At 42.8% G+C, this 16,989-nt stretch overlaps 2 protein-coding genes and 1 pseudogene across 3 annotated transcripts in view; all 3 read right to left on the bottom strand.

Moving 5' to 3' along the window:
- LOC310855850 (cationic amino acid transporter 2-like) overlaps positions 1-16,989 on the bottom strand; it is a 234,442-nt pseudogene that overhangs the window by 48,145 nt on the left and 169,308 nt on the right. The window lies entirely within an intron of this gene.
- LOC310870958 (cationic amino acid transporter 2-like) overlaps positions 1-16,989 on the bottom strand; it is a gene marked incomplete at both ends in the record, with an annotated part of 46,144 nt that overhangs the window by 8,428 nt on the left and 20,727 nt on the right. The window contains 3 exons of the mRNA XM_083782356.1: positions 400-622; positions 2,877-3,013; positions 3,899-4,061. Coding sequence (XP_083638482.1) covers positions 400-622; positions 2,877-3,013; positions 3,899-4,061 — 523 coding nt within the window. The remainder of the gene's footprint in view (positions 1-399; positions 623-2,876; positions 3,014-3,898; positions 4,062-16,989) is intronic.
- LOC310870974 (E3 ubiquitin-protein ligase TRIM35-like) lies at positions 6,282-7,891 on the bottom strand (the record flags this gene model as incomplete). Its single annotated transcript, XM_083782382.1, has 2 exons — positions 7,730-7,891; positions 6,282-7,690 (listed from the first exon to the last, which is right to left on the bottom strand). Exon 2 carries the CDS (start codon positions 7,656-7,658, stop codon positions 6,282-6,284), a length of 1,377 nt encoding a protein of 458 aa, XP_083638508.1. The 5' UTR covers positions 7,659-7,690; positions 7,730-7,891.

The following is a 16,989-nucleotide window of genomic DNA, read 5'->3' as shown; positions in this document are numbered from 1 at the left end:
CATACCTGGTAGAGACAGTGCAAAGATTGACCCCACGGCCACAACAACATAACATCCCATACCTTGTAGAGACAGTGCAAAGATTGACCCCACGGGCACAACAACATAACATCCCATACCTGGGTAGACAGGGCGCAGAGCGAGCCCACGGCCACAACAACATAACATCCCATACCTGGTAGAGAGGGCACAGAGTGAGCCCACGGGTACAACAACATAACATCCCATACCTGGGTAGACAGGGCGCAGAGCGAGCCCACGGGCACAACAACATAACATCCCATACCTTGTATAGACAGTGCACAGATTGACCCCACGGCCACAACAACATAACATCCCATACCTGGGTAGACAGGGCGCAGAGCGAGCCCACGGCCACAACAACATAACATCCCATACCTGGTAGACAGGGCGCAGAGCGATCCCACGGCCACGGCGTACTTGGCGGGGCCCCAGCCGATGTAGGAGAAGGCCACGGGCAGCGGGCTGTTGGCGCTCAGCAGGTAGTAGGGCATCATCAGGGTGAGGGCGGCCGACACGCCGAAGTACGCCAGGAAGCAGATGAGCAGCGACGCCACGATGCCCACGGGGATGGACTTCTGGGGGTTCTGGACTTCCTCTCCTGGAGGGCGTTATTTATTATATAAACACACGTTTTACGTCCATCGGCATCACAAAACATTATGAACATTATGAAAGACACTTCCCACCCCGCTCACTCACTGTTTGAACTGTTGCCATCAGGCAGACGGTACAGAGTGATCAAGTCCAAGACCAACAGATTCAGTAACAGCTTCTATCCCACAGCGGTAGTTGCACTCAATGCTGCTAAGAAATGATCTGTTGCTGCAACACATTTTAGTTTTCTCTGCTATCCTAAGTACAATAAGGGTTTGTTGTGCGATAACAGCTGAAACTAGAAAATTCGCAATTTAAAAAAATTGCAGAGTGTGGTTGCCGCAGTGGCTTACATATGCCCCTCCCACTAGTATTGCCAGCCAATTACAATTTCAAGTCACGCCTTAGATCATGCGTAAGTAATTCGGAGGGGATTTAACCCCCGAAATTCATGTTTTTGCGACAAACGGTTACATTTCTCGCATTTGCGGCGCCCCCTATGGATGAAAATGGAATTGCTTTTAGAACTTGGTTGATTGAACCACCCCGGACATGTGATTGAAATTTGGGATGGATTGGACATTCCGTTCGTGATTTATGGATTTTTTTGTGATATAGGCCCCTCCTACTAACTTCGGAAGACGATTACGGCCGAACGATACGCACTTTCAAAATTCTGCGGCTCAGTTTTTATTGGATGGGTCCAGAGATCACGTGTGCCGATTTCTGTGAGATTTGGACAAAATCTGTAGGAGGAAAAGCAAAAAGTGTGTTTTGGACAAAATTCAAAATGGCGGAAAATCTATCATGGCGGAAATGGGCGTGGCCGATATGGGGAGATGCGTCATGACCCAAGGAATCCAGGGAAAAAATAATTTTGATTTTACGACCTACGGTTCAAGAGTTATAAGCCAAAAGGTAAAGTGGGCTGTTATAGCGCCACCATGAGGCCGACCGATAAACTTTTAGGGTTAAATAATTTTAGGGATAATGTTGAATTATCCCTAAAAGTTTTGTAACTATAGTGATTACAGTCACCGAGGAACAAATACTTTTATGTGAATTTTTGCCTTTTCCCATTCATGTCAATGGGGAAATTTAATTCACTAATAAATTAATATCAATTAAACTATACAACATTTCTCTTAACAAAATACACACGATTCCCGATTTTTCCGGTCAATTTGACATATGGCTCAAGTGCGTACAGCATACAGTGTGGGAGGTATAAAGCGTCAAAATAAAGACTACTCCAGTGAAAGAATCATAAAGTATCACAGTTACAAGAGTCTGGTTGCCCATTCGGGCAACCACACTAATGACATGTTTGTGCATTAGTGCTGCTGGGGTTGTGCAATAACAAGAAGTCATGTGTGTTTTTCTTTTAGCTTGTACATTATATGTTGTTTTGTGATATGATGCACTGATTGGTTGGCACTTTTAATTTCGTTGTACAATGACAAATAAAGATCTATCTATCTATCTAAAAACACTCACATGTTTAACTTAAACAGAGTATTTCTATAGTTGCCGTGTTGATATACTTTTACTTATAAGTAAGTCTGGAATTCTAAATTTACTTGAGTAAAAGTACATCATGTATCAAAAATGTTTTTAACACAACATTTTAACACTTTCTGTACATTTCTTTGAAGAAAATAAATAAGAATAAAATCTTCCTCCTAGTATAATCATAGTGTATCTGATTATCCTGTTTTTGTTTTTTTTGGGGGGGGTATTTAAAAGTATTCTGTCCTGTGTTTAAATCAGAAAACAATAAATACATTTGTACCCATCATTTGGGGCGTCTAAACTCCACACTACTGCTAGTTGCACTGGACGGTAGGACCATAATATTAGCTGCTCATGTGAGTGTGAGTGTGTGATATGTTGTTTGTATAAATTAATCATAAAATAATCCACACATAATGTGTGCTGTCTGTGTTCAAGGGCAAAGCTTTAGGTTTTAGGTTTAGGTTTATTTATTTAGCATGTAGTACAAAAAAATAGACAATAACATATCAAAGAACAAAAATACAATGCAAGGAAGGGAAGAAGCCAGAAGGCTTATCCTTTCCTGTAGGAAGAGGTCATTGGTTTAAAAGATTAAAAGTTCATAAAGAACAGTACATAAGTCTACAAGTTGGCAAAGGGGGGCAGCTGTGCAGTAAAGAAATAAAAACACAGACTGCACAAAAAACAGAAATAAACAACAACAACAAACACAAAGCTTCCAGGAACAATGGTTCCATTTATACCTGTCGTGGCGATGCAGTCGAAACCAACGAAAGCGTAGAAGCACGTCGCTGCCCCCGCCAACGTTCCTTCCACCCCAAAAGGAAAGAAGCCGCCCGCGCCCACGTCACCGGTGGTCTGGTTCAGATAGCTCTGGTTTCTGGAATAGAACCGCCATGAGTGTTACATGGTGGTCTGGTTCAGATAGCTCTGGTTTCTGGAATAGAACCGCCATGAGTGTTACATGGTGGTCTGGTTCAGATAGCTCTGGTTTCTAGAATAGAACCGCCATGAGTGTTACATGGTGGTCTGGTTCAGATAGCTCTGGTTTCTAGAATAGAACCGCCATGAGTGTTACATGGTGGTCTGGTTCAGATAGCTCTGGTTTCTAGAATAGAACCGCCATGAGTGTTACATGGTGGTCTGGTTCAGATAGCTCTGGTTTCTGGAATAGAATCCGGCCATGAGTGTTAATTACTCGTGCACGGCACATTGTTAACATGACTTATTTTCTATCGATTAATGAGCATTTAAACCCCATGAAGCCTTGAATACATTCATGGAGATGTTTTACTGTCTGAGCCAAACATTTAATAGTAGGAGTAGGAGACTTGCAGAGTCCTCAATCCTGGTCTCTATACTGGCTCCAAAGGAACTGGTTGGAATAACGTGTTCCTTCCACATGCTATGTCCTATACCGGGGAAACTCCCCCCCCTGTGGGGTGAAAAGAAGCGGCTTGGACTCCTCATGCATTGAAGGAAGCATGAGGTCAGTCCGTTGCTCTCCCCAGGTTGGCAGAAGGAGTGTATAGTGCCCAGGATTACAATATTTCACACTGGGTGAAAACTAAAAGAAATGGGTTACAAAAATTGTGGGATAAAAAAAGAGAATGTGACAAAAACAAAATAAAGATCTACCCTTACAGTTACACTCTCAGAGTTGAACTAACACTGGGGTTTACACTGTGTGTGGGTTTTATAAACATGCTACGCTGTGTGAATGGAGTGGAAGTGTGTCCGTAACAGTAACAGGAAGGGTTCATACCCGTATATCGATGCGTTGAGGACGGCGTCCACACTGATGCACCAGTTGTCAACGTCTCCCTTTATGAAGCCGGAGATGATGACGAACACCAACACCACGATGTTTATGACCGTGAACACCTTGTTCACGATGGCAGACTCTTTCACGCCGAAAGCAAGGATGCCTAGCGGGAGAGGAAGCACAGGACAAACCGTTAGCACGGGACAGGACGTCACCAACACCTTATTTTGCTCCCGGTCCGAATCCGACCATTTGGGTTTAGAGTATCTACCGATAGTATACACACATCACACCAGCAGTGTTGAGTATCTGCCGATAGTATACACACATCACACCAGCAGTGTTGAGTATCTGCCGATAGTATACACACATCACACCAGCAGTGTTGAGTATCTGCCGATAGTATACACACATCACACCAGCAGTGTTGAGTATCTGCCGATAGTATACACACATCACACCAGCAGTGTTGAGTATCTGCCGATAGTATACACACATCACACCAGCAGTGTTGAGTATCTGCCGATAGTATACACACATCACACCAGCAGTGTTGATTCATTTGGGTTTAGAGTATCTACCGATAGTATACACACATCATACCAGCAGTGTTGAGTATCTACCGATAGTATACACACATCACACCAGCAGTGTTGATTCATTTGGGTTTAGAGTATCTACCGATAGTATACACACATCATACCAGCAGTGTTGAGTATCTACCGATAGTATACACACATCATACCAGCAGTGTTGAGTATCTACCGATAGTATACACACATCACACCAGCAGTGTTGAGTATCTGCCGATAGTATACACACATCACACCAGCAGTGTTGATCCATTTGGGTTTAGAGTATCTACCGATAGTACACACACATCACACCAGCAGTGTTGATTCCCTCGACTGAAACTAAGACGACAATTGTTCGTCGACTGCCATTTTTCACTGACGAAAACTAAATGAAAACTAAGCTATGATGACTAAAACTATAAGACTAAATGTATTGACAATTTCGTCAACAAATAAAAACTAGACTAAAATGTTTGGAAGGTTCTATAGTGGACAAGAGATCCACTTTTCAGCAAGTGTAAAAACAGTCATTACGACGGCATCGAGGCCCGCCAAAATACATTTTAGTCGACTAAAAATCTTATGACATTTAGTTTACTAAAACTAGACTAACTCTAAGACATTCCAGGTGACTAAAATGTGACTAAAACTAAAATCAAAATTTGCTGCCAAAAACACTGCAAACAGCATACCACACCACACCAGGTTCAGGTTCAGGTTCAGGTTTATTTGTCATTTGTATAGATACAGAGTATACATACAATGAAATTTATTTTGCTCAGAGCACTCTCCGTCTTACATACACAGGACATAAACAAACATCTATAGTGCAAGAAAAGACAAAAAAACAGGAAAAGAAAAGTGCAAGTGAAGTGAAGTGCAATACAGTTCAAGGTCAGCTGTTCAGCAGCCTGACTGCCTGGGGGTAAAAACTGTTACTGAGACGGGTGGTACGAGATTTGATGCTCTGGTAGCGTTTTTTGGAGGGGAGTAGTTTGAACAGGGTATTTGCGGGGTGGCTGGTGTCTTCCATGATGTTATGGGCTTTTTTCATACAGCGAGTGGTGTAGATGTTATGGAGACTGGGTAATTCTGTAGTGCCGATGATTTTAGCTGCTGTTTTAATGGTCCTCTGCAACCTGTTGCAGTCCTGAGCGGTCGTGTTACCGTACCACACTGTGATACAGCCAGTTAAGACACTTTCAATTATACAGCGATAAAAGTTCACTAGTCCTTTTGTACTTAAGCCAAATTTTTTAAGGCGCCTCAGAAAGTACAGTCGCTGCTGCGCCTTCTTGAGGATGTACTCGTTGTTGAGTGACCATGTGAATGTGTCTGTGATGTGTATGCCCAGGAATTTAAAGTTATCAACTATGTCGACAGATGACCCTTTGATGGAAATGGGGGTGTGGATGCCTTTGGACTTCCCACGTGTGAAGTGAGGGGCGCTCTTATCATCGCACATCATCATCTCATACTGGCCAATCAGAATGCCTGTTGGTGCTGTGATTGGTTGGCTGATTTGCTCGTTTACGTAATTATGACGTATAAGTTTTCCCTTCAATGTCAATTATTACACAAAAATATTTTGAAAGTGTGAGAAGTACTGATTTAGAAGGCTCACGTCGTAATGGGTTAAAGTATACCTCTAACCACCAATATTATAACTATTGCCACTGTCAGCATCAATATCAGGTTATACATGTTAACATTATTACCACTACTGATGTTTAATTTGTAGAAAATAAAAAGCATTTTTTATCAACACGCTATCTATCATTTATCATCATCATCATCCATGTCCAGAGTTAGACAGATCTAGGTAAGATCTTCAGAGTACCACCAGGACCAGTGAAAATGCATGGAAAGAGTGTGTCAGTGAACCTGTGTGTGAAGTTGTGTATGTGTGTGTTAGTATCAGGATCACAGAATGACAGCTTTCCTTCATTCCAGTCCAGTTGGACTCTGATCCTCTGAGGCTTCTGCTTCAATGAGAGAACCCTGGATGACCCTGAGGAGAGTGCTCCGTATTTACCTTCATGTAAGTATATTATCCAGCCTGGACCCCATGTGGTTCCCTTCCTCTGAAAGGACTCTGCTAACACACCTACTTCCCAGTGTGTATTGTCTCCAACCTCAACATCCCAGCTGTGACTCCCTGAGTTAAAGCCCTCAGAACCAAGGACAAGGCCTCTCTGGTCAAATCTCTCTGGATTGTCAGGGAGCTTCTGTATCTCTCCCCATGTCACGCTGGTCAGATCATCAGACAGGGTGTATTCTGGATGGGCAGTGTTGGGGTCCAGAATGACCGGAGTGTAGGAGACAATGTCCTTCATCTTGTCCCAGACTCTGAAGGCCAGGTTGCCCAGGTGTTTGGCCACCTCTATCAGTGCTCCTGAGACCGGCTGTGGGTCCTGCAGTGTGAGCTGGACTCTCTCCATCGTGGTCTTGTAGTTCTGCAGGAATGAGATGTGTTCAGCTCTCAGCTCCTCCTCTATGGCTCTGATCGTGTGTGAAATGGTTGATATGTCTCTGTTCAGACCCTCCATCTTCTCCTTCATCATCTGACTCTTCTGCTGCTCTTCCTCCCTCAGTGCAGTGATCCTGGCCTCCTCTTCATCATGTAGAAACTGATGAAGCTTCTTAAACTGTTCCTTCATCTGCGTCTCTGTGTGTCGGGTCTGGAACGTAATGTGTTCTGCTGTTTGATCGTAGTTTGTTTTAGTTTTATTAAAGACCTCCAGTTTGTCCTGTAAAGGCTTCAGTGATTTCTGGACCTCCTCCTTGTGATCCAGAGAAGCTTCATCGACGGGCCTGATTCTGTGGCCGGTCTGTTTTTTAGAATCTCGACACACAAGACACACTGGCTGTTGGCATTCCAGACAGAACAGTTTGAGTTTCTCAGCATGCAGACTGCAGAGATCCTCAGAGCCTGCTGACGTTCTCTGTCTCTCCTGTATGAAGGCCTCACACAGGTTCTTCAGAGCCAGGTTACGAGGTGGAAACCCCATTGAATTTCTCCTCTTACAAACTGGACACTCCTTTATTTCCTTCCCTTTCCACCAGTCCTGCAGACAGGCTTTACAGAAGCTGTGGCTACATGACAGGACAACAGGATCTTTAAAGATGTTGTGACACACAGTGCAGGAAAAGTCCTCTTCCGAAAGACACACCTTGGCAGCCATTTTGCCTTTTCAGTAAAGCTACAAACACTCTGCTCAAGACAGGAAATCCAGCCAGTCAGTTGTGGTAACACTTTGTCTTCTAGAATGTTCCCTGAAGTTTACTTTCGCAGTGAATCGTGCAGGCTCTTGTTAAAGTCCATTCAGTTGACAGAGTCAGCAGCAGGTTGTTCCAGTGGTCTGGGTCACTATTCCCTCCTGTAGCTGTGGATGGAAACACAGTCTGTCCTCCTCGCTGGAAGTTGTGCGTTTGATCCAAAGTGCAATCATACCGTCTCAGATGAGTCAGGTGAGGGGCGGAGCTTTGACAGACCTGTTGTACGTACACACACACACACACACACACACACACACACACACACACACACACACACACACACACACACACACACACACACACACACACACACACACACACACACACACACACACACACACACACACACACACACACACACACACACACACACACACACACACACACACACACACACACACACACAGTGCCTGATTCAGTGTGCACCACACATACTGAATTTGTTGAATGTATGTATTAAAGTCAGGACAGTCTTTTATCTATTATAAAGTTTAGACAAGACAAATAGATGTATACGTATATATGCACTTCCCATTGCAGTCAGAACTGCAGCATCACTCCCAATCTTCCGCCGTAGCCTGAAAACCCACCTTTTCAGACTCCATCATGGCCCATAGCACTTACCCTAACCCCTTACATAGCATTTCTGTTGGCTTAGATAGCATTTGACACAGACTTATAGCATGTTATGTAGACAGCACTATAATTGTATTGTATATAGTCATAGCACGCCATAGTACATATGTATAGCATAGTAGTGAATATGTATAGTTTATTATGTATAGTGTATGTATAGTTTCACCATATAGATATTCCACTGTTACCTTCTTATCTTACGCATGTTTCATGATAAATGCTTTTATGTGATGTATTCCCATGCTTTTGTTCTTGCCTAAATGTAAGTCGCTCTGGATTAAGAGCGTCTGCTAAATGCCTAAATTGTAAATTGTAAATTGTCGTATAGGGAACGAGAGAGTGAACAGAATGGGGGAAGTTAGTGTTTTACAATGTACAGTACGCCGTATCTCATTAACCCTTGTACAGTACACACCATAAACAGAGACAGTATACTCCAGTCACCTGCCTGCTCTTCATGAGCAGTTAAGGGTTCTGTGTCGTATACAAATTACAAAATGTGTATAATTTATTTCACATTTTGGATGAAGCTCCTACCCCTCTCTGTCGTTGTGTGTGTGATGCATGAGATGACATTGGTGTGGTGTTGTGTGCCCATATGAAAAAGGCACAGGGAAATATTTCTTTAATTTCTGCCTGTATGATTTGTGATGGAAGACTAGTTTCTATCAATTGACGAAATTGTACATTTATTTAGTCTTAGTTTTAGTCATCATAACTTAGTTTTTATGTAGCTTTTATTTCGTTTTGTCAGTGATAAAAATGGTAGATGTTTTTTTTTTATCATGGTTTTAGTTGATGAAATCAAATGCAGACTTCCCCTTCCTTCTCCTGGGAGAAGGAAGCACCTGTACACATTTCATCATACAGTATTTACAGTTTGTAACAGTAGTATTTACATGGCAATTATTTGCAATAATCTTAAATGTACTTGGCTGCTTAACAACACTGCTGGAATGCTGCAGGTATAGTTAGCCTACTTGGGAACGATGCAAGTTGGGAAAGTAGTTTTATTCCGTTTTATCCGTCTGTGTCTGAAGCAAACTGACTGTGAAAAGTGGACTGGTTAAGTAATCAAATGACAGGTGTGTCATTAGCCTCTGCTGCAGCAGAGGCTGGGAACTCTACAGATGAGGAGACACTGACAGAGCCTGACCAGAGCCTTTCGTGGCGCCAGGGCTGGACTGGCCAACGGGCATACCGGGCATTTTCCTGGTGGGCCGCGACCGTAGGGGGGCACCAGGAAAGGTCCGGGCGTGCTGCCATTCTGCCATCATGATAATGTCACTGTACCTGTATCAGTGAGGGACAAATAAACCCTCTACAAAGGGTTGTGTAGTTGTCTGTTGGTTTGTATCATTGTTGTTCTGTAAAAGTGGTGGTATTATCAGGGCTTGTTTGTTTGTGTGTGCCACGACGGAGCGGGCGGTAGAGTTTCTGCTATCTGCGCGCTGGTTGTGGTGGGTCGGTCTGGTCTGGGCCAAATTCACGTGAAAATGCCCGGGCCGAATTTTTGTCCCAGTCCAGCCCTGCGTGGCGGTTCTGGACAACCATGTGTCCGACAGACTCAACGATGGCACTGCACTCTGTGTGGTGGTGTGGAACACTGCACTCTGTGTGGAGGTGTGGAACACTGCACTCTGTGTGGAGGTGTGGAACACTGCACTCTGTGTGGAGGTGTGGAACACTGCACTCTGTGTGGAGGTGTGGAACACTGCACTCTGTGTGGTGGTGTGGAACACTGCACTCTGTGTGGAGGTGTGGAACACTGCACTCTGTGTGGAGGTGTGGAACACTGCACTCTGTGTGGAGGTGTGGAACACTGCACTCTGTGTGGAGGTGTGGAACACTGCACTCTGTGTGGAGGTGTGGAACACTGCACTCTGTGTGGAGGTGTGGAACACTGCACTCCGTGTGGAGGTGTGGAACACTGCACTCCGTGTGGTGGTGTGGAACACTGCACTCCGTGTGGTGGTGTGGAACACTGCACTCCGTGTGGTGGTGTGGAACACTGCACTCTGTGTGGAGGTGTGGAACACTGCACTCTGTGTGGAGGTGTGGAACACTGCACTCTGTGTGGAGGTGTGGAACACTGCACTCTGTGTGGAGGTGTGGAACACTGCACTCTGTGTGGAGGTGTGGAACACTGCACTCTGTGTGGAGGTGTGGAACTCTGCACTCTGTGTGGAGGTGTGGAACACTGCACTCTGTGTGGAGGTGTGGAACACTGCACTCTGTGTGGAGGTGTGGAACACTGCACTCTGTGTGGAGGTGTGGAACACTGCACTCTGTGTGGAGGTGTGGAACACTGCACTCTGTGTGGAGGTGTGGAACACTGCACTCTGTGTGGAGGTGTGGAACTCTGCACTCTGTGTGGAGGTGTGGAACACTGCACTCTGTGTGGAGGTGTGGAACACTGCACTCTGTGTGGAGGTGTGGAACACTGCACTCTGTGTGGAGGTGTGGAACACTGCACTCTGTGTGGAGGTGTGGAACACTGCACTCTGTGTGGAGGTGTGGAACTCTGCACTCTGTGTGGAGGTGTGGAACACTGCACTCTGTGTGGAGGTGTGGAACACTGCACTCTGTGTGGAGGTGTGGAACACTGCACTCTGTGTGGAGGTGTGGAACACTGCACTCTGTGTGGAGGTGAGGAACACTGCACTCTGTGTGGAGCGTGTGTGTCAAAATGTCAGTGTCAGTGGGGCGAATGGTTCTGGAGTTAGGTGGATTACAGACGTACGTACATACACACATACAGAGACGTGGTGCATTTATTGTCACCCAGCGGAGTTTGCAGCTGTTGAGGCCTCGTACTCAGACAGACATACTTACATACATACAGTCAGAAATACACAGCTGTTGAGGCCTCTTACAGACAGACAGATACATACATACAGTCATACACACTCGGTCACTCATTGGGGCGGTTTGGCACCGCTCAAAAAGGAGAGAGGACAGATGTAAAATCAGGGTACTAAAGTTTAAAAAGCCAACATGTTTCGACTCCTTAGAGTCTCCATCAGGGCATGAATGATAAACTCATCAGCTCTGTTAGTCAGACCTTAGTCCTGTAAAGTTTCCCAAGCCGTGGGTTATTTTTGGCACCAATTCTTATGATTTTATTTTCTTGTCCAGCATTTCCAAATATATTTTTTAATGATTGTAACTATTTTTAACAAACAAAACAAATAGTTTCCATGAATAAAAATAACAATAATAACTTGTTTAATTCCACCAGTCACATTTGTGAACACTTTTTGGTTTAGATACATTTAATAAGTAATAACACAGAGCCATATCTAGATAATGAGACACATCAAAGTCCAGGACTTTATATGTGATATAATGTGTGTGATAGGTTTCACCACCATGCCAGTCATGAACCAATCACTCCTAAGCTTCAACAACAGCAGCCACAACAGACACACTGTAGATCCACTTCATCATCTTCAATTCCAAGTGAACATGCATGTTCCTTCCTTGTTACACAACTCACTGCCTTCAACAGATACAACTCAACATACAGTCATACACACAGTACATTCACTTCAGCCTTCAATTCAAGGACCAGGAACAGTCACTGAACATCAGCCACCCGGTTATTGGGTCCCAAAATAACAGAAATAGTACACGTTGAATCACATTAGTATAGGCCTACGGCACGGCTTACAACAAGCAGCAGCAGCAAAGAAAGCAAACACAGGCACAGACATACGGATGGACACATATAGCTGTTCATAGGAGTGGCTAGCACCACTCAAAAAATATATTATGAAAAACGTTCCTACCTTGAGCCGTTTTCTACTCGACTTCATCAGCTGTGTAGGACAGGTGATGTCCATGGGGACGTCATCAGCTGTGTAGGACAGGTGATGTCCATGGGGACGTCATCAGCTGTGTAGGACAGGTGATGTCCATGGGGACGTCATCAGCTGTGTAGGACAGGTGATGTCCATGGGGACGTCATCAGTTGTGTAGGACAGGTGATGTCCATGGGGACGTCATCAGCTGTGTAGGACAGGTGATGTCCATGGGGACGTCATCAGCTGTGTAGGACAGGTGATGTCCATGGGGACGTCATCAGCTGTGTAGGACAGGTGATGTCCATGGGGTCAAACTGTGGAACAGTTAAAGAGACAGAGTCCCTCTCTCTCTAGAGTGATCCTCGGACGAGTCCTCCAGCAGCATCTCCAGTCATCTCCATCCTCCATACATCCTGTATCCTGTCAAAACATACAGTACACATGCAGCTTAGAACTCTAGACACAGGTACAGTCACTGAACATGTTTAATTTCCTGCCAGTCAATAATAAGGCTGCCGGTAAGGATCATTTTATATTGGATAATAGGTATTCAGCAACAGAGCAATTTAGGGGCAGTCAACAAAGTGCTCAACTTGATCTGTAATTTGTATTTTCAAATGCTTTTAAACCTAATGATAATGGGCTCAACAAACTCTACATTGTGCAGGGCAATGTAAGGACCTTTCTAAAATTGGGATTAAACGGATGCTGTGAAAATAGTCGCTCTAGAAGCTCACAACACTGTGCGGAGCGACTCATTTTGTGTGCTTGTAGATCTGCTATTTCCACTAGTTTGGGTCTCCTGGAAAACGTCTAATCTCTCTGTGATAGTTGGCCGAACGGTCAAGGCTCCAAAAAGACAGTCAAAGAGTCCAAGAATGCCCTTTTGGGAGTTTAATTCACCTTTCAGAACACCAGCAGTCCAGTTCACACTATACAACCAAACAGCAGCAGTCCAGTTCACACTATACAACCAAACACCAGCAGTCCAGTTCACACTATACAACCAAACACCAGCAGTCCAGTTCACACTATACAACCAAACACCAGCAGTCCAGTTCACACTATACAACCAAACACCAGCAGTCCAGTTCACACTATACAACCAAACACCAGCAGTCCAGTTCACACTATACAACCAAACACCAGCAGTCCAGTTCACACTATACAACCGTGCAGCCTCGACAAAGAGGGAAAACAAGATTGGCCAAAATAACAGTTGTACAAACAGAAACACACTTTGAGGACAACACTATATGGAACAACAGCTACACAGACGAGAAGCTGTAACAGAACAAACCCTTATGCTGCGTTCACATGGAATCAGGCAAGACAACACTATACTTTCTTAGCTTACGCATGTGTCATGATAAATGCTTTTATGTGATGTATTCCCATGCTTTTTGTTCTTGCTTAATGTAAATGTAAATATTGTAACTTTGATGCCTGTTCTGTTTACCGTCCTGCTCCCGTCCACTAGAATGACTTCTGGTTTTCCTGATCCCATGTGAACGCAGCATTACTTCCCAAAGGGCCCTATGGCAGCTCTCAGGCAGGCTGTTACCTGTTAGTGTCAACCACGGTCTAACTGACTCTGATAACCTGCAGCCTGCAGGGTCCCTTTTATAGGGAGTGAGACGTACCAAATCACATCACAGCAGATAACTCACAATAAGTAAACACAAGGCCGATGAGTTAACACGCCATTACTGAAGGTTTTTACAAACCAACTTAAACATGAATTTACGGACGTCCAAGCATACACAAACTATAGTCTCTTTTTAAATAAGATTGCTCTGGAATCAAACACCCCTCCTCCTCCTCCTCCTCCTCCTCCTCCTCTCTCTCTGCAGAACTTAATGGAACCTTCCCAATCAACAGGACTGCCCCTGCAGAGTGCAGAGGGGAGAGGTGAGGTGACTCACAATCAATTCACTTTCGGTTCAATAGATCAACATATTTAATACCATGAATAGTAGTATATGTAACTGCTCCTAAACCATCTTCATCCGTGGCAGAAATAAGACAACGTCCCAACTGATATCACTGAGGCCTTTTTATTTATCCCAAGCGACAACCGTGAAAAGCTGCAACAAAAACATAACAATATTCTTTTAAATACAATGAAACATGAAATATGAATGTCCTTGTCAGTCAATCCTGATGTCCGTATTATATAAACACAATGAAATGTACACAAACAATAAACACAAACAAATACACGATACAATGGCAATATAACTTTTACAGAGACAAACAGAACAACTGGGAACATAACGTATGCGCCTTCTGCACAGACTTTTAGGAGTTCAGTTAAGTTCTTGTTCTTTTTTATATTATTTTCTTATCTTTCTTATCTTTTGTGGAGACTCTCTGACATGAGAGAGCTCCTCTCTTTACCTCTGCTCTGTTTGTTCTGCTCTTAACATGCCCAAGACCCAACAGGTGATTGAAATGAGGTGATTAGAGCAGGTGAGCCTAATTCAACCTGCCCATGAACCAGACAGCCCACAAATACAGAGCACAGTAGATGGCGCTATCTCACCATGCATTTACCATATGTACCCAAATAAACACACATATAATGTTCACATATATAAAATAGAATATCCCAAAATACCCATTGCTGGGACAGCTACAGTATACTACAGTAGTATATGAGTGTTCTTCAGTACTGTAGTACCACCTGGTATGGATGTTTGTCTGCAGCCCTAAAGTCACAACTGCTGCAACAACTGAACATTTTGTTCAAAGATTGTTGGACAACAACAACTTCAGAAACTTTATACATCCACGTATGATAACAGCATCCTAAGGTTAGCGAGGAATATCACCTCTAATACTAAGCATGTGTTGTATGGAGAATATAGGTTGCTACCTCAGAGAATGTGTTAATATATCATGCAGTCTAAAAGAGGCACTATCTATGTACTTATTTTGACTGAATAAACACATTTTGTCCAATCTGTATGGTAGAGTGTGTTAATACAAAATAATGTATACAATCTGTATGGTAGAGTTTGTTAATGCAAAATAATGTATACAATATGTATGGTAGAGGCCTGGATATTGAAAAATAGCAGATCTACAAGCTCATAGCTACGAGCTTGTAGGTCTGCTATATTTTTTTTTAATCGTGAAAATATTTATTTCAGAAAATTGGAGGATTTAGAAGATTTATTTTTTAAATTTTGAGGTCAGGCCTAAATGGGTTAATGCAAAATAATGTATACAATTATGTATGGTAGAGTATGTAAATACAATATAACTTATATAGCTTGTATTTTGTCTCCCTGTTCTTCTATTGAGACATTTAAAGTCGTGTCAAAGGTCATGATCTGGCATTAATTCTGACCAGTCAGAATCAATCCTGTCATGAATAAATTAAACGTATCCTCTGAGCAAGCAGGCCGGCTCTATTAGCTCAATGGTATAAAATAACAGGTTAAAATCTGTGGTATAAAAGGACAGTTACATACTGTATAGTATAATAAATCTGTGGTATAAAGGACAGTTACATACTGTATAGTATAATAAATCTGTGGTATAAAGGACAGTTACATACTGTATAGTATAATAAATCTGTGGTAGAAAAGGACAGTTACATACTGTATAGTAAATCTGTGGTATAAAGGACAGTTACATACTGTGTAGTATAATAAATCTGTGGTAGAAAAGGACAGTTACATACTGTATAGTAGTAAATCTGTGGTAGAAAAGGACAGTTACATACTGTATAGTATAGTAAATCTGTGGTATAAAGGACAGTTACATACTGTATAGTATAATAAATCTGTGGTAGAAAAGGACAGTTACATACTGTATAGTAGTAAATCTGTGGTATAAAGGACAGTTACATACTGTATAGTATAGTAAATCTGTGGTATAAAGGACAGTTACATACTGTATAGTATAATAAATCTGTGGTAGAAAAGGACAGTTACATACTGTATAGTATAGTAAATCTGTGGTAGAAAAGGACAGTTACATACTGTATAGTAGTGCAGCTTTAACTGGAATAAACCTCAGGCAGAAATAGACTCTATAAAACGGGTGTAATATTTAACATACTGACCTGTGATCAGCGTCATATAAAATGTCATGACTTTTAATGTTTTAAACGTGGGAGTCAATGTTGATGCAACTGAACGACGTTGTGTGGTAGATCATGTTTATTTGATTTTACAAATCATTCTTATACATAATTATGTCTTTCATTCAGATCTGTAATTTCAACAGAGAAGGTACATATGCCTCTCTACACACTAAATAAAACAATAACGAAAAAGTACAGTGAACAGTAAAAGTATCATATATCGTACATAAGTACCCCGCAACATTATTTCTAGTTTTAATTTATAGTAGGCCTAATAATAGCCATCAATTGATTAATATTACATTTTATACTGTTGATAGTTTCATCATCATCATGTCTAACTCTGTGTGTGTGTGTGTGTGTGTGTGTGTGTGTGTGTGTGTGTGTGTGTGTGTGTGTGTGTGTGTGTCAGGATCATAGAGTGACAGCTTTCCTCTGTTCCAGTTCAGCGTGACTCTGATTAGGCATGCACCGAATGGGACATTCTTTGCCGAAAACCGAATACCCGAATATGATTAATATTATATATCGTTCATGTTTTTTTTTTACCAGTTTTTGTACCATTGCTGTCATGGCCGTAACTTTGTTGTAGAGCTACATGAATGGTAAAAGACATGATTACATTTTGATCATGTCATGCATCACCACAATTCTTCTTTTTTTTACGGAAGGTAACCCCGGTTCTTTGGCAATTCAGCA

The sequence above is a fragment of the Protomyctophum parallelum genome (genome assembly GCF_964188405.1).
Source record: "Protomyctophum parallelum genome assembly, chromosome: 1".
Lineage (NCBI taxonomy): Eukaryota > Metazoa > Chordata > Actinopteri > Myctophiformes > Myctophidae > Protomyctophum > Protomyctophum parallelum.
The sequence above is the reverse complement of the archived record's forward strand: the minus strand, read 5'-3'. Positions and strand labels throughout refer to the sequence as shown.